At 41.5% G+C, this 24510-nt stretch overlaps 3 protein-coding genes across 3 annotated transcripts; all 3 read right to left on the minus strand.

Moving 5' to 3' along the window:
• Positions 1-457: 457 nt before the first annotated feature.
• LOC119223080 (E3 ubiquitin-protein ligase TRIM21-like) lies at positions 458-4037 on the minus strand. The gene is made up of 10 exons (XM_037480188.2): positions 4001-4037; positions 3388-3625; positions 2917-3292; positions 2700-2795; positions 2377-2610; positions 2139-2286; positions 2008-2034; positions 1836-1900; positions 1465-1584; positions 458-1359 (listed from the first exon to the last, which is right to left on the minus strand). The coding sequence occupies exons 1-10, from the start codon at positions 4014-4016 to the stop codon at positions 994-996; spliced, it is 1686 nt and encodes a 561-aa protein (XP_037336085.2). The 5' UTR covers positions 4017-4037; the 3' UTR covers positions 458-993.
• An 8057-nt stretch (positions 4038-12094) lies between these two features.
• On the minus strand, positions 12095-15695 carry LOC119222937 (E3 ubiquitin-protein ligase TRIM21-like). The gene is made up of 10 exons (XM_037479957.2): positions 15660-15695; positions 15035-15284; positions 14564-14939; positions 14347-14442; positions 14024-14257; positions 13786-13933; positions 13654-13680; positions 13482-13546; positions 13111-13230; positions 12095-13005 (listed from the first exon to the last, which is right to left on the minus strand). The coding sequence occupies exons 1-10, from the start codon at positions 15673-15675 to the stop codon at positions 12640-12642; spliced, it is 1698 nt and encodes a 565-aa protein (XP_037335854.2). The 5' UTR covers positions 15676-15695; the 3' UTR covers positions 12095-12639.
• Positions 15696-19735: 4040 nt separating this feature from the next.
• Positions 19736-24286, minus strand: LOC119222935 (E3 ubiquitin-protein ligase TRIM21-like). Its single transcript, XM_037479955.2, has 10 exons — positions 24249-24286; positions 23632-23869; positions 23153-23528; positions 22934-23029; positions 22611-22844; positions 22373-22520; positions 22242-22268; positions 22070-22134; positions 20752-20871; positions 19736-20646 (listed from the first exon to the last, which is right to left on the minus strand). Exons 1-10 carry the CDS (start codon positions 24262-24264, stop codon positions 20281-20283), a joined length of 1686 nt encoding a protein of 561 aa, XP_037335852.2. The 5' UTR covers positions 24265-24286; the 3' UTR covers positions 19736-20280.
• Positions 24287-24510: the final 224 nt, after the last annotated feature.

The following is a 24510-nucleotide window of genomic DNA, read 5'->3' on the forward strand; positions in this document are numbered from 1 at the left end:
TGCTCAACATATTTTGTATTTGAAACATTTATCAATATTATATCACAATATATATGAATTAAAAAATAACAAAGAAGAAAACAAAATATTACAAAAATAGTTAATCAACCTATTTTGTTATTGTTTATATTAATATTTGTCATTGTTAACCTATGTTAAGCTAAGTTTCAATTAAGACGCAATGTTGATATAATCAGCAGGATTACCTGCCACAGGTGTTGGTGTTTGTGGGGAGGCAAATTGGTTTTGGACCGTGACAGCGTGGAAGAGTGTTGTATTAATTTGATGTTCTGTAGGAAAGGTGGACTATCATGAAACGGAGGTGTATGTTATCGAAAACAAATTAAGGACATCAAAACAACCTCAACACCAACCACAGTAACCTTACTTATTGATGGACAGAAGGGTCACAATGCATCCCTTAAAAAGACAATTTTACAAATTTTTATATATAATTCAAAATATAACTTTTATTTGCAGTTAAACAATTAGTGTCTCAAATTACCCATTTATAATACATATCAGCATTTAACAGTTCATGTAACTTTTGAGGCTTTTCTTATGTACAAATACATGATATATAAATATAATTATTCACACATGACTCTAGTATCAATTGAGTAATAGAGCTGACTGAAAGTAAGAAGAGAAAACAATTCATGCAGTCAGATACAGTGTGAACATTTCTGCCTCCTTTTTTTAGCAGCCTGTTGCAGGCCAGTGACAGATAAATACAAGTACCTTATTGCTTTTATAATAGGGTTACCAGCGAAACTATAAATAGTAAATAAATAGTTGCCTATCAGCACAAAATAGTATTAGCCACCAAAAGTTGTGTGTTGCATTTCAGTAGGCAATAGACGAATAGTCCCCGTATGTGCATTTAAACAGCATTGGGTCTCCTTGCAAGATGTTGCACCGTCGCATTCATTCACATCGCTCATAATGTCCACCTTAATTGTCCGGTTTCTCATAACAAGTCACACAGGGAACTCAGTGGACTCCTTCCTCCAGAGGACAAATGATCAACGGGGCGACGTTTCCCTCGTTTTTAACACAGGGGTTGAAGTACGGGTTGAGAGGCTCATTGAAGTCACACCCGCTGTAGGTGTAAATGTGGGTCTTTGCTTCTGCGTCGTAGAAGGACACGGAGCCTTCCTCGTAGTCCAGGAACACGCCCACTTTCTGGGGCGTTTCTTGGAGGCGGAGCTTGACGGAGGGGCCGGCGCAGGCGCTGAGGCTGCTGCCTTTTCGCCGGCAGATGGCCCAGTAACCGCTGTCGGGACGCACCTCGATGGCCCCCTTCCTGTTGATGGACTCCCGGGCCACGCCGAGGTCCCAGTCTGTTTTGTTTCCGACCTGAAACACACATCAGACGTACATGCATTAAACTCTCGGCTTTTCATTGACTCACTGTAGGCTGATGGCTGATGAAGCGTGTTTTCCTCATTCTGAGCTCCTTACCTGAACAACCCAGTAGCGCCTTCCGGTAGCAAAGCTTTGTTTCCCCAAAACACAGACGCAGGAGTCGAACCGCCGAGGATTGTCCAGGACTAAATTATTCTTCTGGCTGCCGACAGACACCTGTGGATCCAAAGGATAAAAGTTATTTTCATCGTCTTCATCATATTAAACATTCGCCTAACTCCAACAGTTGATAACTAGCCTCATTACTTCATAATAGAAAGCATCTTATCATTATTTTGAGAACTATGAGAATATATGTAGTTTACAACTGTAATGCAGTAAGATTTAAATCTGCATGTAATGTTTTATGAGGAAAAGCTTAGTAATTAGTACTAGCTGTCACAATAAAAAGTCTAATCGGACAATACCTTCTTTCTGTCTGGAGAAAGGGCGAGCCAACCTGAAGCAGTCTCAGGGTCCAGAGTGACATCGACTGTAGAAACAAAGAAGAAAAAACGTGAGCTGGGTCATAAGGAGAGAAACTAATTAAGATTAAAGAAGCTTAATGAGAAATAAATAGAAATGTGGCTGTGAGCATACCTGCATATTCATTCAGCTTATCTACTTCTGCAAAAAGAGAAAAGAAAAAGTTGATTTTCATGCACAGACATTTACAACAATCTTTGGCAGTTAAAGAATAGACCGTGTTTTTTTCCAAAAAGACTACTAACCATCTTCAGACAGTTTGACTAATAGATCCTGGCAGACAGCGATGAGCTCGGAGAAGAATCTGGTCACCGACCCCATGCAGTGATCAGAGTAGACCGACACCTCGGACCACTCTCTGGTGGATGGGAGTTGACTTTGAGATGGCAACCTCTAAAATGGGGGAAAATGCGCAGGTTACTCATGATTAGAATGGTTGAGGCGTTGAGTCTGCAATGAGATGAGGACCTTCGTGTGTCTAACCTGCAGGAGGTGAACCTGGCTCTGACTTTTCTCCAGCTCCTTCACCTCGATGCCCCTCGCCTGGAGCTCTCTGATTTCCTGCTGCAGCTCCTGCAACAGCTCCACGGCTTTCCTCTCGGCTTCTTGATGCTTCTGCTCCAGCTCCTCCACAAGCCTGGCCTGGTTCTTCTCTATGGCAGTTATCAGGAAGCTGTAGAACTTAGCACTGCCTTGGATCTGCCTCTCTGTGATTTCCTGTCCATTGACACAGTGGAAACAGTTAGTTTTTATGGACAGAAATAGACAAACATGACCAGTTAGACCTTTTTTTATTATGAACTTACTTTACTTTGATCCACAGAGTTTTTGATCTGTTCCATCTTACTGCGTCTGGTCCGGATCATCTGTTTGATGGTTTCCTTCCTGTTCTTTATAGAGGTCTACAAAAGGTTAAAAGAGTGTTTCGGTGTACATTCATTATTAAAGTAAAGGGACGGATTGCATGAAAAGAATGTATCAGAATTCACATGAAGGTGATGCCTAAAAGAACAGGTGTCTCACCTTGACCCTGTTCCTCTCCTTCTCTATCGGTACTATGGTGTGGTGTTTGTGTCTCCTCTCCGAACATTTCACACAAATAGGCTTCTGGTCGCTGGTGCAGAACTTGGTCAGCGGCTTCCTGTGTTCTCCGCAGTGGTGATTGGTGATGAAGGTGGCCGTATCCATCAGCTGGTGCTTCTGCAGCGCCGCATCCCTCTCGTGTGGCGTGAGGTGAAGTTCGCAATAAGACAGCAGGCAGGTCGGACACGACTTGACCGATGGGGACTTGTCTCCGCAGCAAACATCACAGGGAACTTGGTCAGCCCCGCAAAGTGGGTTCAGGGAATTTTTCCTGCTTCCTGGTGGCGTCACAAGGTCTGAACTCTCCTCTTGACCCCTTTTGGTTTAAATGAAATTTTGTTAAATACAAACTATTTTTGGTTTGACTTTGCATTGCTTTAATAGCACAAGAGGAAATAATTAGAAACAAACCTTTTGTAGATCTCAATGATTTCAACAAATACCAGGTTGATCCTCAGTTGTGGTCTCTCTTTGAATTTCTCTTTGCACAGAGGACACTCAGTCTTTCTCTTAGTATCCCAAAATCCCTCAATGCACTCCAGACAAAAGTTATGACCACATGGGATGGAGGTCGGGTCGGTGAAGATGTCCAGACAGATGCAGCACTTGAACTGTTCCTCTAATGGAACCGAGAGGGACATCTTTGCAACTGCAAAAGAAAAGAAATTGTATTACTTAAAAATCTATGTTAGGTATTTAAGATGTTTTCTTCCAGAAATAGAAGTCAAACAGAGATTGTTTGGTCATTATCTATTCAAATTGTTCATAAATTAGAGTTTAAAAGTAACTTAGACCGCTCTTCTAGGGTTTAAAGACAAAGTTAGCAGTAAAACCTTTTACATTTCTTTAATACATCCAGATTATTCAACCAGTACATGCTGCACACTCCTCTTGCATAAACTGATTTAATGGATTCCCTCATTTTAATCACCTAACTAAATATCCACATCAATGGGTTTTACATGTGTAATAAATGAAAGTTTTTCTGATTCAGTGTCTCCTGATAGAAATATCGGCGTCCTACCTGGATGGGTTGTCATGGCGAGTGTCTCAATCGTCCTCCTAAGACAAGCGTAGAGAGCAGCATGCAGCGTGGTTTAAATACCCATCGACACTCCCTGTTTGCAGAGGGATTAGTCACACTTGTCTAATTACCATTTAGCTCCTCCTCGCTACTTCAACGTATCATGTCAATGTTCTGGTACATTTTGTACCTTTTGTTCATCTGATTACATGTGGTGAGGAAGTGGAGCTGAAGCACGTATCTCAGATTTGGGCCTCAGACTATTCTGTACTGGAATGTTTGGCTCACCTGCTGTAATCATAAACAAAGGACATATAAATTCCCCCTTCATGAGAGTGATTCAGCAGCTGGAAAAACATTATCAATGTTTGCAAACCACCTGACGGAAAGAAACAGGTGAAAATGTGACATGAGCAGTCGTCGTGAGTGATTTGGCATTAAACATTCTTCATACATTCATACATTTTACAACGTGCCTCGGAAAAGGTTTGTGCATTTCTTCAGATCTAAAAATGATTACAGAGATGTATCAATAAAGATTAGAAAAGGTCTAAAAATTGAGAACAAACGCTTCAAACCATCATTGACTTCAACAAAATGATTTAACACTGGATAATTTTGGATAAATATCAATGAAATAGTTTTTCTTGCAAGATTTTGAGATTGAAAAACCTTTGTGTTTTTCTTAATAGATGTAAACCTTTAGCCATATATACAAATTCACAGACATTTGGTGTTAAATTAACTGTATTATATCACAGGCTAAAATCAACTAATTTCCCCCTCATCCAAGTCACACACGCACAAACACACACACTTAATCTTAGTTCTTCTAACCCTAAAGCACTCACATGATGGTTCACAATAATCGCTGGGGAAACATTTCTTTACTTTTCTTTCATTCAGGTTTTTTTTTAATTTTATTTTTCACACACACACAAAAGCACATTTATTTATCGTCATAATAAATGGTCCTGTTACAGCTGCAAGTCAACACGTAAATGCCAGTAACTGATGACCTAGATATTGTTTTTAATTACATTGCGTACTAGTGTACTGTGCCAAAAAAAAAAAAGTGAGCTATTAAAATGTTCAAAGGTGACCTAAATCTAACGAGGATGAGCCAACAGGTAGTTTCTCTTCGCTCCAGTCAGTGTTACACTGTAATATATTACAATAAAGGATCCCTGTGATGTGTGAGAACCACCTTATTTTGTAGTTTGGATGATATACTTTAAACTAGCTCATAGACAGAGTAAAATTTATAATTGAGTAAAACTAAGTTCCTCTATTCTACTACTCATAATTCGACCTGATAAAATGTGATGGTTTTTAACAAAGCTAATTAAATAATAAGTTAAAATATTTCGAGGGGGTCTCTGTGACAAAATGTTGTGTCAATTGTTTCTCAACTTTTGTGAGTTTTATATATTTATTTTCATATCCAGTACAACAAAGTGACCTATTAAAATGTTTGCAAGTGACCTAAATCTATTTTATTGGTTAAACCTTCCTTGTTTAATAAGTGTGTGTCTAACAGCCTATCTAATTAGGGTCAACAGGTGCGAGCCAGCGATTGACAGCAGGTGTGCCACTCTCCACTTTTTTTAAAGAGCCTCCATTTGGCTTTTAATACACTTGTTGAGCAAATCGTCCTCCGGTCTTAATTACCCAATTGAGCCTCAATGGCCCCAATTGTTTTCCCTTTGTTTTATTTGTCTTTTTAAATAGAAATGCATCTCTTTTACTGGGTGTTATGGTGGGGCAGAACCTCTGAGACTACTTTTAGATTCAGTCATTTTAGACATAGTTGTTATCTTGAGTTTGACTGTTTTTAATTCATAGTTTGTTTTTCAGAGTGCAGTAAAATGTATTGTAAATTCATTTGAGTGGTTACCTACAGGTGGCGCGCACACACACCACCTCTATGAGAAAGCCACCTTTGGTTACACTAGTTTAAAGTATATTATCCAGAGTAAATTTTGTAATTGGGTAAAACTAAGCTCCTCTATTCTACTACTCATAATACGACCTGATAAAATGTGATGGTTCAAACACAGCTAATTAAATAATATCAGTACTTTAGTGAATCTTCTTCGCTGTGTTAACCTTTGGGTGTGATGTTGAAGTCAGGTAACAAATGTCATGATAGATGTACAAGGAATATGACATGGCAGTCAGTGAATAGCATTGGACAATAAGACAATGACTTCGGAAACCACAACAATTACCCATAGCAGAAAATATGACATGTTTGGTTTACAATTAAATATACATACATATAACATATAGAAGAATATGCACTGCAAGGATTTAGAATAGAAATAAAAAAGTAAAATAAAGTGTACAGGCAACAGATAACCATAGTGTACATAACTGTATTGTGAGTGCATGTGCAAGTCATTAAGTGTATTTGCTCTGTTGATGAGCCCGACTGCCGACGAAAAGAAACTGTTTGTGTGGCGTGATGGACCACGTGGGTTTTTAGGTGGGATAGGACTAGCCGTGTTTGTGTTAGTAACGTGTTTTTGATATCCTTAATTGGAGGTGCAGCGTGTTGTATGGCGCTTAGGCTGTTGAGGTCATTTTTGGGTCATCAGATTAAGTGATGTAGGTCATCACTCAAACGTGCATGAAACCACCAGATGTTTGCTTGTTTGTTGGTTATGGTGGAAATTTGTGGATTGAAGCCTTGTGAGAAACCAAAAGTATCTTGAACTTGCTTTGCGATTAGGTATTGATTACTAAATTGAATATAGAAAAATGATTTAGAATACAGAAATCATCAACACAAGCCGTAAGTACAGACAGAAGTCAAATGACTCAATTCAGCTGAAATGGGAAAGATTGTTCCATCTCCCCCAGAGGAGCAGGAAGATCTGACCAAGAGGAGAAGGGAGAACAGGAGTTTTAGGCACTTTGAAGCGGGACCTGTTTTGTATCTGCACAAGCCCCCAGGACAGATGAATGTAAGGAAAAAACCCAGATGTCGTAAAGCGACACCCCTCACGCTCCCTTAATAATGCCCAGTCAATAAACATTTGAAACACAGATAATAGAACAGGATAGGGATCGTGAATCAGGAATCGTTTATTGCCATAATATGTTAGACATACATGGAAATTGTCTTGGCGGTTGGTGCATGACGGAAGACAGTACAATAATAACAACATAGTGCAGCAATAAGATAAAAATAAAATAAAGTATATAAAATATATGCTATGGGTTAGTACGCTAAAGCTAAAGCTATGGGTTAGTAAGTAAGAGGAGATAAGATAAAATCAGAAATAAAAATAAAGATAAAGTGCACCAGCTCAAAGTGACGAGTGAAAGTGACACAGTGAATGAATGAACATGGGAGTCAGAGTCAGTCAGGAGGGGCCCGGCCTCTCTGTCTGATGAGCCCGACTGCCGAAGGGAAGAAACTGTTCGTGTGGCGGAAGGATGGACCTCAGCCTCCTGCCGGATGGAAGGGGCACAAACAGTTTTAGTCCAGGGTGGGAGGGGTCGCTACAATCCTACTGGTCCGCTTCAAAGTCCTGGAAGTGAACAAGTCCTGGAGAGACGGCAGATTGCAGCCAATCACCCTCTCTGCAGAGCGGATGACACGCTGCAACCTGCCCTTGTCCTCGGTTGTGGCTGCAGCGTACCACACGGTGATGGAGGAGCAGAGGATGGACTCGATGGCTGTGTAGAAGTGCAACATCATCGTCTTTGGCAGGTTGAATTTCTTCAGCTGCCTCAGGAAGAAGATCCTCTGCTAAGCCTTTTTCGTGATGGAGCTGATGTTCAGCTCCCACTTGAGGTCCTGGGTGATGATGGAGCCCAGGAAACGGAAGGAGTCCACAGTGGTGACGGAGGAGTCACACAAGGTGAGGGGGGAAGGTGGGGCTGCGTTCTTCCTGAAGTTCACGACCATCTCCACTGTCGGCGATAAGCTCCAGGTTGTTCTTGCTGCACCACATCATCAGGTGATCAGACTCCTGCCTGTAGGCGGACTCGTCCCTACTAGAGATCAGTCCAATGAGGGTGGTGTCATCAGCAAACTTTAGGAGTTTGACGGACTGGTGACTGGAGGTGCAGTTGTTTGTGTACAGGGAGAAGAGCAGAGGGGAAAAAACGCAGGCTTGGGGGGAACCAGTGCTGATGGACCGAGAGGCAGAGCCGTGTTTCCCCAGCTTCACGTGCTGCTTCCTGTCAGACAGGAAGTCAGTGATCCACTTGCAGGTGGAGTCGGGCACGTGCAGCTGAGAGAGTTTGTCCTGCAGATCAGTCAAGGGATCTATGGGTTCCATCTGCTAAGACAAGATGCCCTCAGGAACTAGGCTTCATCACAAGTAGTTGAAGAAAGGTCACTTTGAGTTCATGAGAGACTCACAATATGCAGCTCGACACATTCTGCCCCAACGTTGGTCATATTGTACACTGTAATAGTGGCCTAATAAAAAGGCTACAGAGACGTAAATTATCGTCAATGTATAGGGTTCTTTTTTTAGTATAAAGCTCTTAATGATGATATCATGTTGTTATTGTAAGTTACATTAATTAGTACATACTGTACTAGTACACCGATAGTACAATGCAATACAAATTCTAATAGTGAGTAACTGCATTGTACTTTTGCAGGAAGGAGTGTTGTGTGACCGGTTTCTTTGTGTTCTTTAAAACCAGCTGGCATTCACTTCCTTCCCACTGGCAACAAAGAAGTAGATCCGCTTGTTCAAATGAATTGTTAAATCACAACATGTACCAAGTAACACGGAAATATTGAGCTTTACTTGACTAAATAAAGTGAGTGTTGGCATAACCAGTTGTCATTTTTATGTTGAGGCGGCGCGTGTGTTGTCACACAGCTGCTGAAAGTAACTAATAAAGTAACTTCTAATCTAACGTAGTTACTTTTAAAATCAGGTAATCCGTTACGTAACTAAGTTACTTTCAAAGTAACTGTGGCAACACTGGTTCTAACCCTAAAGCGCTCACATAATGGTTCAGAATGGTAAAACATTTCTTTCCTTTTCTTTCCGTCAGGTTTTTTCTACATTTTTTTTTCACACACACACAAACGCACATTTATTTGTCATCATAGTATAATGTCCTGTTACAGCTGCAAGTCAACATGTAAATGCCATCAACTGATCACTTAGATATTGTTTTTAATTGTATTATGTTCTAGTGGACTGTGCCAAAAAACATAGTGAGCTATTAAAATGTTCGCAAGTGACCTAAATCTAACGAGGATGAGCTAACAGGTAGTTTCTCTCCGCTCCAGTCAGTGTTACACTGTAATATATTACAATAAAGGATCCCTGTGACGTGTGAGAACCACCTTATTTTGTAGTTTGTCTACGAGCTAGTTTAAAGTATATCATCCAGAGTAAAATTTGTTATTGTGTAAAACTAAGCTGCTCTATTCTACTACTCATAATTGAACCTGATAAAATGTGATGGTTCGAACAAAGCTAATTAAATAATTAATTAAACTATTTCGAGGGGGATCTCTGACAAAATGTTGTGTCAATTGTTTCTCAACTTCTGTGAGTTTTATTTCTTTTCATATCCATTACTTTAGTGAATCTTACACAACTGTATTGTGAGCATATGTGTAAAGGATGCAGTGTTATTACATATGGAATGTGAAGCGATATGGGGGGACCTGGGCTCTGTTGATGAGCCTGACCGCCGGCAGGATAAAACTGTTCGTGTGATGTGAGGTCTTGTTCCTGATGGACCTCAGCTTCCTGCCAGATGGAAGAGACACAAACTGTTCTTTTCCAGGGTGAGAAGGTTGGGTACAATGTTTCTAGCTTGCTTCAGGGACCTAGAAGGGCACAAGACCTGGAGGGAAGGCACATTGCAGCAAATCACACTCTCTGCAGAGCGATTGATACGCTGCAGCCTGCCTGTCCTTGGCTGTGGCTGCAGCGTACCAGACGGTGATGGAGGGGCAAAGAATGGACGTAATTGTTATGGTGGAATGATGGGGAACCAGGAGCGAGATGCAGTTGAGAGTCTTTTAATGATCAAAAAAGAAAAACAGTCCTCAATAACGAATAATCTCAAAGCCCTCTGGCGTTAGCCGGAAACATAACAGAAGCAGACAGTAGAAACCTGGAACTTAGGGGCATAAGGATTACTCCCGTGAGGACAGCGTTCGGGGATCCCGGGGTGCTCCTCACCAGCCGGGTCCAGCGGAGAGGTGAAAGCAGATGAGCTGCCGGGGGCGCGCGCCGGTCGGGCACTCTGTGGAAAGGCACAGACACTAATACGCGGACGGTGGAGGTGCAGGACAAGACAGGACGAGAGTGTTGACGCGTGTGTCTACGTTCATGGAATAATCCGACAACAAGACAAGGCTAGAGGGAGGGAATAAGAAGCAGGCAAAATCAGGTGGAAGAGGTTTCAGGTGAGACAATGATGAGGACGAGAGGGGAATCAGCTGTGAGGGATAATGAGGGGAGAGAGAGAGCAAGGGCAGGGGGTGTTTGCCTGAGAGTACCACAAGAGGGAGACAGGGGACAAGGAGGGAAGAGGAAGCCAGGGTCATGACAGTAATAATGGTGGTACATAAGCGCACAATGAGTATCTTTGACGGGTAGAATGTCCTCAGGTGCCTTAGGAGGAACAGCCTCTGCTGAGCCTTCTGGGCGATGGAGCTGATGTTCACCTCCCACTTGATGTCCTGGGATATGATGGAGGCCAGGAAACAGAAGGAGTCCACAGCGAAGACGGGGGAGTCACACGGGGTGATGGGGGACGGTTGTGATGGGTTCTTCCTTAAATCCATTACCATCTCCACCGTCTTCATAGCGTCAAGCTCCAGGTTATTTTCTAGGTTTGAGTCATCGTGCCAGAAATAATTAGTCTTTGGTTAGATGCCGAACCCTATGGTCACATAAGTTTGCAGTTATTTTCCACAATTACATGGTCTAAGATGATTCAAAGCTCAAAAAACAACAGGATTCATTCTTTAGGAATAATGAACCTATTTACAGAATTCAATTTCTATTAATCAACTGTTAAACCAGCCAAGTGAAAGTCCAGTATTATCAACAAAGTGTTCTACAAAAAAATAATATGCAAGTGAATTACGAGAAACTCAAACTCTTCCTTATAGCACTTGATTTACCTTTGTCCTTTGAATGACATTCATGTCACAAAAATTCCTGAATACAATCAGGTTTCAAGAACAGCACAATGAACACTGTGTTCATGTTGTGTCATCATATCTGAGTGAAATTACACCGGAAACAATTCAACCATGTTGTGTTGTTGCAACACTTTTTAGAAATAGTCCTTTAATTATCAACTTAATCTCTAATGCCGGGGGCCTGAGGCCCCGGACACAAGGTTTTAGTGTGCAAAGCAATCTGATTCATGTGGAGCAAAGAAAATGAAACGCTCTGAACCCCCCGGCCATTCTCTAGGGAGGTTTTAGCTTTAACGTATTTCTTTACATTCATCTTTTCTCACATACAGAGGTCTGAGACGATGTCCTTTCTCAACTCCAAATACATTGTTGCTTCCAAAGATTCTAATTTGACTGTTAACAAGGAACTGTGCATGAAAGAGTTAGTGTAATACTTTGGTGCACATGAAATGAAACTTAATTGGTGTTAAGTGAATTATTTGCATGCTCAACATATTTTCCTAGAAAGATAAAAGTTGAATTTGAAAGATACTTTGTATTTGAAACATTTATCAATATTATATCACAATATATATGAATTAAAAAATAACAAAGAAGAAAACAAAATATTACAAAAATAGTTAATCAACCTATTTTGTTATTGTTTATATTAATATTTGTCATTGTTAACCTATGTTAAGCTAAGTTTCAATTAAGACGCAATGTTGATATAATCAGCAGGATTACCTGCCACAGGTGTTGGTGTTTGTGGGGAGGCAAATTGGTTTTGGACCGTGACAGCGTGGAAGAGTGTTGTATTAAAATGTCATGAAACGGAGGTGTATGTTATCGAAAACAAATTAAGGACATCAAAACAACCTCAACACCAACCACAGTAACCTTACTTATTGATGGACAGAAGGGTCACAATGCATCCCTTAAAAAGACAATTTTACAAATTTTTATATATAATTCAAAATATAACTTTTATTTGCAGTTAAACAATTAGTGTCTCAAATTACCCATTTATAATACATATCAGCATTTAACAGTTCATGTAACTTTTGAGGCTTTTTTTATGTACAAATACATGATATATAAATATAATTATTCACACATGACTCTAGTATCAATTGAGTAATAGAGCTGACTGAAAGTAAGAAGAGAAAACAATTCATGCAGTCAGATACAGTGTGAACATTTCTGCCTCCTTTTTTTAGCAGCCTGTTGCAGGCCAGTGACAGATAAATACAAGTACCTTATTGCTTTTATAATAGGGTTACCAGCGAAACTATAAATAGTAAATAAATAGTTGCCTATCAGCACAAAATAGTATTAGCCACCAAAAGTTGTGTGTTGCATTTCAGTAGGCAATAGACGAATAGTCCCCGTATGTGCATTTAAACAGCATTGGGTCTCCTTGCAAGATGTTGCACCGTCGCATTCATTCACATCGCTCATAATGTCCACCTTAATTGTCCGGTTTCTCATAACAAGTCACACAGGGAACTCAGTGGACTCCTTCCTCCAGAGGACAAATGATCAACGGGGCGACGTTTCCCTCGTTTTTAACACAGGGGTTGAAGTACGGGTTGAGAGGCTCATTGAAGTCACACCCGCTGTAGGTGTAAATGTGGGTCTTTGCTTCTGCGTCGTAGAAGGACACGGAGCCTTCCTCGTAGTCCAGGAACACGCCCACTTTCTGGGGCGTTTCTTGGAGGCGGAGCTTGACGGAGGGGCCGGCGCAGGCGCTGAGGCTGCTGCCTTTTCGCCGGCAGATGGCCCAGTAACCGCTGTCGGGACGCACCTCGATGGCCCCCTTCCTGTTGATGGACTCCCGGGCCACGCCGAGGTCCCAGTCTGTTTTGTTTCCGACCTGAAACACACATCAGACGTACATGCATGAAACTCTCGGCTTTTCATTGACTCACTGTAGGCTGATGGCTGATGAAGCGTGTTTTCCTGTTTCTGAGATCCTTACCTGAACAACCCAGTAGCGCCTTCCGGTAGCAAAGCTTTGTTTCCCCAAAACACAGACGCAGGAGTCGAACCGCCGAGGATTGTCCAGGACTAAATTATTCTTCTGGCTGCCGACAGACACCTGTGGATCCAAAGGATGAAAGTTATTTTCATCGTCTTCATCATATTAAACATTCGCCTAACTCCAACAGTTGATAACTAGCCTCATTACTTCATAATAGAAAGCATCTTATCATTATTTTGAGAACTATGAGAATATATGTAGTTTACAACTGTAATGCAGTAAAATTTAAATCTGCATGTAATGTTTTATGAGGAAAAGCTTAGTAATTAGTACTAGCTGTCACAATAAAAAGTCTAATCGGACAATACCTTCTTTCTGTCTGGAGAAAGGGCGAGCCAACCTGAAGCAGTCTCAGGGTCCAGAGTGACATCGACTGTAGAAACAAAGAAGAAAAAACGTGAGCTGGGTCATAAGGAGAGAAACTAATTAAGATTAAAGAAGCTTAATGAGAAATGAATAGAAATGTGGCTGTGAGCATACCTGCATATTCATTCAGCTTATCTACTTCTGCAAAAACAGGAAAAGAAAAAGTTGATTTTCATGCACAGACATTTACAACAATCTTTGGCAGTTAAAGAATAGACCGTGTTTTTTTCCAAAAAGACTACTAACCATCTTCAGACAGTTTGACTAATAGATCCTGGCAGACAGCGATGAGCTCGGAGAAGGATCTGGTCACCGTCCCCATGCAGTGATCAGAGTAGACCGACACCTCGGACCACTCTCTGGTGGATGGGAGTTGACTTTGAGATGGCAACCTCTAAAATGGGGGAAAATGCGCAGGTTACTCATGATTAGAATGGTTGAGGCGTTGAGTCTGCAAAGAGATGAGGACCTTCATGTGTCTAACCTGCAGGAGGTGAACCGGGCTCTGACTTTTCTCCAGCTCCTTCACCTCGATGCCCCTCGCCTGGAGCTCTCTGATTTCCTGCTGCAGCTCCTGCAACAGCTCCACGGCTTTCCTCTCGGCTTCTTGATGCTTCTGCTCCAGCTCCTCCACAAGCCTGGCCTGGTTCTTCTCTATGGCAGTTATCAGGAAGCTGTAGAACTTAGCACTGCCTTGGATCTGCCTCTCTGTGATTTCCTGTCCATTGACACAGTGGAAACAGTTAGTTTTTATGGACAGAAATAGACAAACATGACCAGTTAGACCTTTTTTTATTATGAACTTACTTTACTTTGATCCACAGAGTTTTTGATCTGTTCCATCTTACTGCGTCTGGTCCGGATCATCTGTTTGATGGTTTCCTTCCTGTTCTTTATAGAGGTCTACAAAAGGTTAAAAGAGTGTTTCGGTGTACATTCATTATTAAAGTAAAGGGACGGATTGCATTAAAAGAATGTATCAGAATTCACATGAAGGTGATGCCTAAAAGAACAGGTGTCTCACCTTGACCCTGTTCCTCTCCTTCTCTATCGGTACTATGGTGTGGTGTTTGTGTCTCCTCTCCGAACATTTCACACAAATAGGCTTCTGGTCGCTGGTGCAGAACTTGGTCAGCGGCTTCCTGTGTTCTCCGCAGTGGTGATTGGTGATGAAGGTGGCCGTATCCATCAGCTGGTGCTTCTGCAGCGCCGCATCCCTCTCGTGTGGCGTGAGGTGAAGTTTGCAATAAGACAGCAGGCAGGTCGGACACGACTTGACCGATGGGGACTTGTCTCCGCAGCAAACATCACAGGGAACTTGGTCAGCCCCGCAAAGTGGGTTCAGGGAATTTTTCCTGCTTCCTGGTGGCGTCACAAGGTCTGAACTCTCCTCTTGACCCCTTTTGGTTTAAATGAAATTTTGTTAAATACAAACTATTTTTGGTTTGACTTTGCATTGCTTTAATAGCACAAGAGGAAATAATTAGAAACAAACCTTTTGTAGATCTCAATGATTTCAACAAATACCAGGTTGATCCTCAGTTGTGGTCTCTCTTTGAATTTCTCTTTGCACAGAGGACACTCGGTCTGTCTCTTAGTCTTTATCTTAGTATCCCAAAATCCCTCAATGCATTCCAGGCAAAAGTTATGACCACATGGGATGGAGGTCGGGTCGGTGAAGATGTCCAGACAGATGCAGCACTTGAACTGTTCCTCTAATGGAACCGAGAGGGACATCTTTGCAACTGCAAAAGAAAAGAAATTGTATTACTTAAAAATCTATGTTAGGTATTTAAGATGTTTTCTTCCAGAAATAGAAGTCAAACAGAGATTGTTTGGTCATTATCTATTCAAATTGTTCATAAATTAGAGTTTAAAAGTAACTTAGACCGCTCTTCTAGGGTTTAAAGACAAAGTTAGCAGTAAAACCTTTTACATTTCTTTAATACATCCAGATTATTCAACCAGTACATGCTGCACACTCCTCTTGCATAAACTGATTTAATGGATTCCCTCATTTTAATCACCTAACTAAATATCCACATCAATGGGTTTTACATGTGTAATAAATGAAAGTTTTTCTGTTTCAGTGTCTCCTGATAGAAATATCGGCGTCCTACCTGGATGGGTCGTCATGGCGAGTGTCTCAATCGTCCTCGTAAGACAAGCGTACAGAGCAGCATGCAGCGTGGTTTAAATACCCATCGACACTCCCTGTTTGCAGAGGGATTAGTCACACTTGTCTAATTACCATTTAGCTCCTCCTCGCTACTTCAACGTATCATTTCAATGTTCTGGTACATTTTGTACCTTTTGTTCATCTGATTACATGTGGTGAGGAAGTGGAACTGAAGCACGTATCTCAGATTTGGGCCTCAGACTATTCTGTACTGGAATGTTTGGCTCACCTGCTGTAATCATAAACAAAGGACATAAAAATTCCCCCTTCATGAGAGTGATTCAGCACCTGGAAAAACATGATCAATGTTTTCAAACCACCTGACGGAAAGAAACAGGTGAAAATGTGACATGAGCAGTCGTGAGTGATTTGGCATTAAACATTCTTCATATTGGTCACATTTTACAACGTGCTTCGGGAAAGGTTTGGGCATTTCTTCAGATCTAAAAATCATTACAGAGATGTATAAATTAAGATTAGAAAAGGTCTAAAAATTTAGAAAAAACGCTTCAAAGCCTCATTGACTCCAACAAAATGATTTAACACTGGATAATTTTGGACAAATATTAATGAAATAGTTTCTTTTGCAAGTTTTTACAATGAAGTTAAAAAAACTTTTTTTGATTATATGTAAACTTATAACCATATATACATATGCACAGACATTTGGTGTTAAATTAACTGTTTTATATCACAGGCTAAAATCAACTAATTTCCCCCTCATCCAAGTCACACACGTACAAACACACTTTTTTTGGGATTGAAGAATTGCAAAATCTTTGCTTGAGTCACACTGCACAGTGTTAAATACAAATCGTTTTTAGTTCTTCTAACCCACTCACATGATGGTTCAGAATAATCGCTGGTGAAACATTTCTTTAATTTTCTTTACTTCAGGTTTTTTTACATTTAATTTTTCACACACACACAAACGCACATTTATTTTTTCTCACATAAATGCCAGTAACTGATGACCTAGATATTTGAATTACATTACGTACTGGTGTACTGTGCCAAAAAACATAGTGAGCTATTAAAATGTTCGCAAGTGACCTAAATCTAACGAGGATGAGCTAACAGGTAGTTTCTCTCCGCTCCAGTCAATGTTACACTGTAATATATTACAATAAAGGATCCCTGTGATGTGTGAGAACCACCTTATTTTGTAGTTTGTCTACGAGCTAGTTTAAAGTATAGCATCCAGAGTAAAATTTGTTATTGTGTAAAACTAAGCTGCTCTATTCTACTACTCATAATTGAACCTGATAAAATGTGATGGTTCGAACAAAGCTAATTAAATAATTAATTAAAATATTTCGAGGGGGATCTCTGACAAAATGTTGTGTCAATTGTTTCTCAACTTCTGTGAGTTTTATTTCTTTTCATATCCATTACTTTAGTGAATCTTACACAACTGTATTGTGAGCATATGTGTAAAGGATGCAGTGTTATTACATATGGAATGTGAAGCGATATGGGAGGACCTGGGCTCTGTTGATGAGCCTGACCGCCGGCAGGATAAAACTGTTCGTGTGATGTGAGGTCTTGTTCCTGATGGACCTCAGCTTCCTGCCAGATGGAAGAGACACAAACTGTTTTTTTCCAGGGTGAGAAGCGTTGGTTACAATATTTCTAGCTTGCTTCAGGGACCTAGAAGGGCACAAGACCTGGAGGGAAGGCACATTGCAGCAAATCACACTCTCTGCAGAGCGATTGATACGCTGCAGCCTGCCTGTCCTTGGCTGTGGCTGCAGCGTACCAGACGGTGATGGAGGGGCAAAGAATGGATGTAATTGTTATGGTGGAATGATGGGGAACCAGGAGCGAGATGCAGTTGAGAGTCTTTTAATGATCAAAAAAGAAAAACAGTCCTCAATAACGAATAATCTCAAAGCCCTCTGGCGTTAGCCGGAAACATAACAGAAGCAGACAGTAAAACCTGGAACTTAGGGGCATAAGGATTACTCCCGTGAGGACAGCGTTTGGGGATCCCGGGGTGCTCCTGACCAGCCGGGTCCAGCGGAGAGGTGAAAGCAGATGAGCTGCCGGGGGCGCGCGCAGGTCGGGCACTCTGTGGAAAGGCACAGACACTAATACGCGGACGGTGGAGGTGCAGGTGCAGAGGTGCAGGTGCAGGTGCAGGTGCAGGTGCAGGTGCAGGTGCAGGTGCAGGTGCAGGTGCAGGACAAGACAGGACGAGAGTGTTGACGCGTGTGTCTACGTTCATGGAATAATCCGACAACAAGACAAGGCTGGAGGGAGGGAATAAGAAGCAGGCAAAATCAGGTGGAAGAGGTTTCAGGTGAGACAATGATGAGGACGAGAGGGGAATCAGCTGTGAGGGATAATGAGGGGAGAGAGAGCAAGGGCAGGGGGTGTTTGCCTGAGAGTACCACAAGAGGGAGACAGGGGACAAGGAGGGAAGAGGAAGCCAGGGTCATGACAGTAATAATGGTGGTACATAAGCGCACAATGAGTATCTTTGACGGGTAGAATGTCCTCAGGTGCCTTAGGAGGAACAGCCTCTGCTGAGCCTTCTTGGCGATGGAGCTGATGTTCACCTCCCACTTGATGTCCTGGGATATGATGGAGGCCAGGAAACAGAAGGAGTCCACAACGAAGACGGGGGAGTCACACGGGGTGATGGGGGACGGTTGTGATGGGTTCTTCCTTAAATCCATTACCATCTCCACCGTCTTCATAGCGTCAAGCTCCAAGTTATTTTCTAGGTTTGAGTCTTCGTGCCAGAAATAATTAGTCTTTGGTTAGATGCTGAACCCTGTGGTCACAAAAGTTTGCAGTTATTTTCCACAATTACATGGTCTAAGATGATTCAAAGCTCAAAAAACAACATGATTCATTCTTTAGGAATCATGAACCTATTTACAGAATTAAATTTCTATTAATCAACTGTTAAACCAGCCAAGTGAAAGTCCAGTATTATCAACAAAGTGTTCTACAAAAAAATAATATGCAAGTGAATTACGAGAAACTCAAACTCTTCCTTATAGCACTTGATTTACCTTTGTCCTTTGAATGACATTCATGTCACAAAAATTCCTGAATACAATCAGGTTTCAAGAACAGCACAATGAAAACTGTGTTCATGTTGTGTCATCATATCTGAGTGAAATTACTCACACCGGAAACAATTCAACCATGTTGTGTTGTTGCAACACTTTTTAGAAATAGTCCTTTAATTATCAACTTAATCTCTAATGCCGGGGGCCTGAGGCCCTGGACACAAGGTTTTAGTGTGGAAAAGTAATCTGATTCATGTGGAGCAAAGAAAATGAAACGCTCTGAACCCCCCGGCCATTCTCTAGGGAGGTTTTAGTTTTAACGTATTTCTATACATTCATCTTTTCTCACATACAGAGGTCTGAGACGTAGTCTTCTCTCAACTCCAAATACATTGTTGCTTCCAAAGATTCTAATTTGACTGTTAACAAGGAACTGTGCATGATAGAGTTAGTGTAATACTTTGGTGCACATGAAATGAAACTTAATTGGTGTTAAGTGAATTATTTGCATGCTCAACATATTTTCCTAGAAGGATAAAAGTTGAATTTGAAAGATACTTTGTATTTGAAACATTTATCAATATTATATCACAATATATATATATTAAAAAATAACAAAGAAGAAAACAAAATATTACAAAAATAGTTAATCAACCTATTTTGTTATTGTTTATATTAATATTTGTCATTGTTAAACTATGTTAAGCTAAGTTTCAATTAAGACGCAATGTTGATATAATCAGCAGGATTACCTGCCACAGGTGTTGGTGTTTGTGGGGAGGCAAATTGGTTTTGGACCGTGACAGCGTGGAAGAGTGTTGTATTAATTTGATGTTCTGTAGGAAACATCATCTGTCATGAAACGGAGGTGTATGTTATCGAAAACAAATTAAGGACATCAAAACAACCTCAACACCAACCACAGTAACCTTACTTATTGATGGACAGAAGGGTCACAATGCATCCCTTAAAAAGACAATTTTACAAATTTTTATATATAATTCAAAATATAACTTTTATTTGCAGTTAAACAATTAGTGTCTCAAATTACCCATTTATAATACATATCAGCATTTAACAGTTCATGTAACTTTTGAGGCTTTTTTTATGTACAAATACATGATATATAAATATAATTATTCACACATGACTCTAGTATCAATTGAGTAATAGAGCTGACTGAAAGTAAGAAGAGAAAACAATTCATGCAGTCAGATACAGTGTGAACATTTCTGCCTCCTTTTTTTAGCAGCCTGTTGCAGGCCAGTGACAGATAAATACAAGTACCTTATTGCTTTTATAATAGGTTTACCAGCGAAACTATAAATAGTAAATAAATAGTTGCCTATCAGCACAAAATAGTATTAGCCACCAAAAGTTGTGTGTTGCATTTCAGTAGGCATTAGAAGAATAGTCCCCGTATGTGCATTTAAACAGCATTGGGTCTCCTTGCAAGATGTTGCACCGTCGCATTCATTCACATCGCTCATAATGTCCACCTTAATTGTCCGGTTTCTCATAACAAGTCACACAGGGAACTCAGTGGACTCCTTCCTCCAGAGGACAAATGATCAACGGGGCAACGTTTCCCTCGTTTTTAACACAGGGGTTGAAGTACGGGTTGAGAGGCTCATTGAAGTCACACCCGCTGTAGGTGTAAATGTGGGTCTTTGCTTCTGCGTCGTAGAAGGACACGGAGCCTTCCTCGTAGTCCAGGAACACGCCCACTTTCTGGGGCGTTTCTTGGAGGCGGAGCTCGATGGAGGGGCCGGCGCAGGCGCTGAGGCTGCCGCCTTTTCGCCGGCAGATGGCCCAGTAACCGCTGTCGGGACGCACCATGATGGACCCCTTCCTGTTGATGGACTCTCGGGCCACGCCGAGGTCCCAGTCTGTTTTGTTTCCAACCTGAAACACACATCAAACATACATGCATTAAACTCTCGGCTTTTTAGTGACTCACTGTAGGCTGATGGCTGATGAAGCGTGTTTTCCTGTTTCTGAGATCCTTACCTGAACAACCCAGTAGCGCCTTCCGGTAGCAAAGCTTTGTTTCCCCAAAACACAGACGCAGGAGTCGAACCGCCGAGGATTGTCCAGGACTAAATTATTCTTCTGGCTGCCGACAGACACCTGTGGATCCAAAGGATGAAAGTTATTTTCATCGTCTTTATCATATTAAACATTCGCCTAACTCCAACAGTTGATAACTAGCCTCATTACTTCATAATAGAAAGCATCTTATCATTATTTTGAGAACTGTGAGAATATATGTAGTTTACAACTGTAATGCAGTAAGATTTAAATCTGCATGTAATGTTTTATGAGGAAAAGCTCAGTAATTAGCAGAGGTGTGGACTCGAGTCATGAATTTGATGACTTGAGACTCGACTCGACAAAACGTACAAAGACTTGCAACTCGACTTGGACTTGAATACCGATGACTCGTGACTTGACTTGGACTCGAGCCCTTTGACTCGAGAAGACTTGCTACTTCCCATGAAAACTGGGGGAAAACATTTTCACACCACCGCGCCGCTCTGTTTATCTGCATCTGTCAAAAAAATGTGCGCCACCTGTATGCAGAGAGCGCTGCCTGAACAACATCCAATCACTGCAGTCCATTTGACCTTATCAACGAGACAGCTCGTCCATGGTTAAAAAAATCGGGATTTTTGAACCCGGATTCAGACTCCGATGGAAATCCTCGCCAACATTATGTCAACGTCCGTTTTAAAGTAGTGTAATGAGCTGAGTTAAAGTTATTAGTTAATCAGTTATGCAGATGTTGCATGTGTTCACGTTATGCTTTGTTATCAGCTGTAGTTACGCGAGACAACCCGAGTTTTGGGGGGCCGTGTATGCGGAAGTGTTCGTTCGGCGTGGTGACGGCCAAGTGACCGAAGTTGAGTTGTTTTATATAAATAAATGCAGCGGAGTTGCAAGCCAGTCATCGCCTCCTTATTTACGCTGCAGTATTGGGGTGAGCGTTACAGTACTATAACACAGTCACAGTCGATCCACCATTACCCTTCCCTTCGTAGTCTAGGTCTGTGAGGCAGCGCACCATCACCCAGGGTTCCCCGTCCCCACTATAATAAAATGACTCGAAATGACTCGAAACTAAAATGGTACGACTTGTGACTCGACTTGAGACTTGTTGGCTGTGACTTGTGACTCGACTTGGGACTTGCTTCGTCTTTGACTCGACTTGACTCGGGACTCGAGGGCAATGACTTGAGACTTGCTTGTGACTTGCCTAACAGTGACTTGATCCCACCTCTGGTAATTAGTACTAGCTGTCACAATAAAAAGTCTAATCGGACAATACCTTCTTTCTGTCTGGAGACAGGACGAGCCAACCTGAAACAGTCTCAGGGTCCAGAGTGACATCGACTGTAGAAAAAAAGAAGAAACAACATGAGCCGGGTCATAAGGAGAGAAACTAATTAAGATTAAAGAAGCTTAATGAGCAATAAATAGAAATGTGGCTGTGAGCATACCTGCATATTCATTCAGCTTGTCTACTTCTGCAAAAAGAGAAAAGAAAAAGTTGATTTTCATGCACAGACCTTTACAACGATCTTTGGCAGTTAAAGAATAGACCGTGTTTTTTTCCAAAAAGACTACTAACCATCTTCAGAGAGTTTGACTAATAGATCCTGGCAGACAGCGATGAGCTCGGAGAAGGATCTGGTCACTGTCCCCATGCAGTGATCAGAGTAGACCGACACCTCGGACCACTCTCTGGTGGATGGGAGTTGACTTTGAGATGGCAACCTCTAAAATGGGGGAAAATGCGCAGGTTACTCATGATTAGAATGGTTGAGGCATTGAGTCTGCAAAGAGATGAGGACCTTCATGTGTCTAACCTGCAGGAGGTGAACCTGGCTCTGACTTTTCTCCAGCTCCACCAGCTCGATTTCCCTCGCCTGGAGCTCTCTGATTTCCTGCTGCAGCTCCTGCAACAGCTCCGTGGCTTTCCTCTCGGCTTCTTGATGCTTCTGCTCCAGCTCCTCCACAAGCCTGGCCTGATTCGTCTTGATGGCGGTTATCAGGAAGCTGTAGACCTTAGCACTGCCCTGGATCTCCCTCTCTGTGATTTCCTGTCCATTGACACAGTGGAAACAGTTAGTTTTTATGGACAGAAATAGACAAACATGACCAGTTAGACCTTTTTTCATTATGAACTTACTTTGCTTTGATCCACAGAGTTTTTGATCTGTTCCATCTTTCTGTGTCTGGTCCGGATCATCTGTTTGATGGTTTCCTTCCTGTCCTTTATAGAGGTCTACAAAAGGTTAAAAGATAGTGTTTCAGTGTACATTAATAGTTGAAGTAAAGGGACGGATTGCATGAAAAGAATATATCAGAGTTCACATGAAGGTGAGGCCTAAAAGAACAGGTGTCCCACCTTGACCCTGATCCTCTCCTCCTCTATCGGTACTATGGTGTGGTGTTTGTGTCTCCTCTCCGAACATTTCACACAAATAGGCTTCTGGTCGCTGGTGCAGAACTTGGTCAGCGGCTTCCTGTGTTCTCCGCAGTGGTGATTGGTGATGAAGGTGGCCGTATCCATCAGCTGGTGCTTCTGCAGCGCCGCATCCCTCTCGTGTGGCGTGAGGTGAAGTTTGCAATAAGACAGCAGGCAGGTTGGACACGACTTGACCGATGGGGACTTGTCTCCGCAGCAAACATCACAGGGAACTTGGTCAGCCCCGCAATGTGGGTTTAGGGAAATTTTCATGCTTTCTGGTGGCGTCACAAGGTCTGAACTCTCCTCTTGAGCCCTTTTGGTTTAAATGAAATTTTGTTAAATACAAACTAAGTTAATATTTTTGGTTTGACTTTGCATTGCTTTAATAGCACAAGAGGAAATAATTAGAAACAAACCTTTTGTAGATCTCAATGATTTCAGCAAATACCAGGTTGATCCTCAGTTGTGGTCTCTCTTTGAATTTCTCTTTGCACAGAGGACACTCGGTCTGTCTCTTAGTATCCCAAAATCCCTCAATGCATTCCAGGCAAAAGTTATGACCACATGGGATGGAGGTCGGGTCAGTGAAGATGTCCAGACAGATGCAGCACTTGAACTGCTCCTCTAACGGAACGGCGAGGGACATCTTTGCAACTGCAAAAGAAAACAATAATTACTCAATAATCCATGTTTGGCATTTAAGATGTTTTCTTCCAGAAACAGAAGTCAAACAGGGATTGTTGGGCCATTATCTATTCGAATTGTACATAAATTATAGTTTAAAAGTCACTTAGACCGCTCTTCCAGGGTTTAAACGAACGAAGTTAGCAGTACATTTTTCTACATGTACTTATTAATATTCTCCAAATTATTCAACCAGTACATGCTGCACAGTCTTCTTGCATAAACTGATTTAATCAATTCCCTCATTTTAATCATCTAACTAAATATCCACATCAATGGGTTTTGCATGTGTAATAAATGAAAGTTTTTTCTGTTTCAGTGTCTCCTGATAGAAATATCGACGTCCTACCTGGATGGGTCGTCATGGCGAGTGTCTCAATCGTCCTCGTAAGACAAGCGTACAGAGCAGCATGCAGCGTGGTTTAAATACCCATCGACACTCCCTGTTTGCAGAGGGATTAGTCACACTTGTCTAATTACCATTTAGCTCCTCCTCGCTACTTCAACGTATCATTTCAATGTTGTGGAACATTTTGTACCTTTTGTTCATCTGATTACGTGCCTCGAGAAAAATTCTTCAGATATAATAGTCCTTACAGAGATGTATCAAT

Source organism: Pungitius pungitius, chromosome 1, assembly GCF_949316345.1.
Source record: "Pungitius pungitius chromosome 1, fPunPun2.1, whole genome shotgun sequence".
In the NCBI taxonomy this organism is placed as follows: Eukaryota; Metazoa; Chordata; class Actinopteri; order Perciformes; family Gasterosteidae; genus Pungitius; species Pungitius pungitius.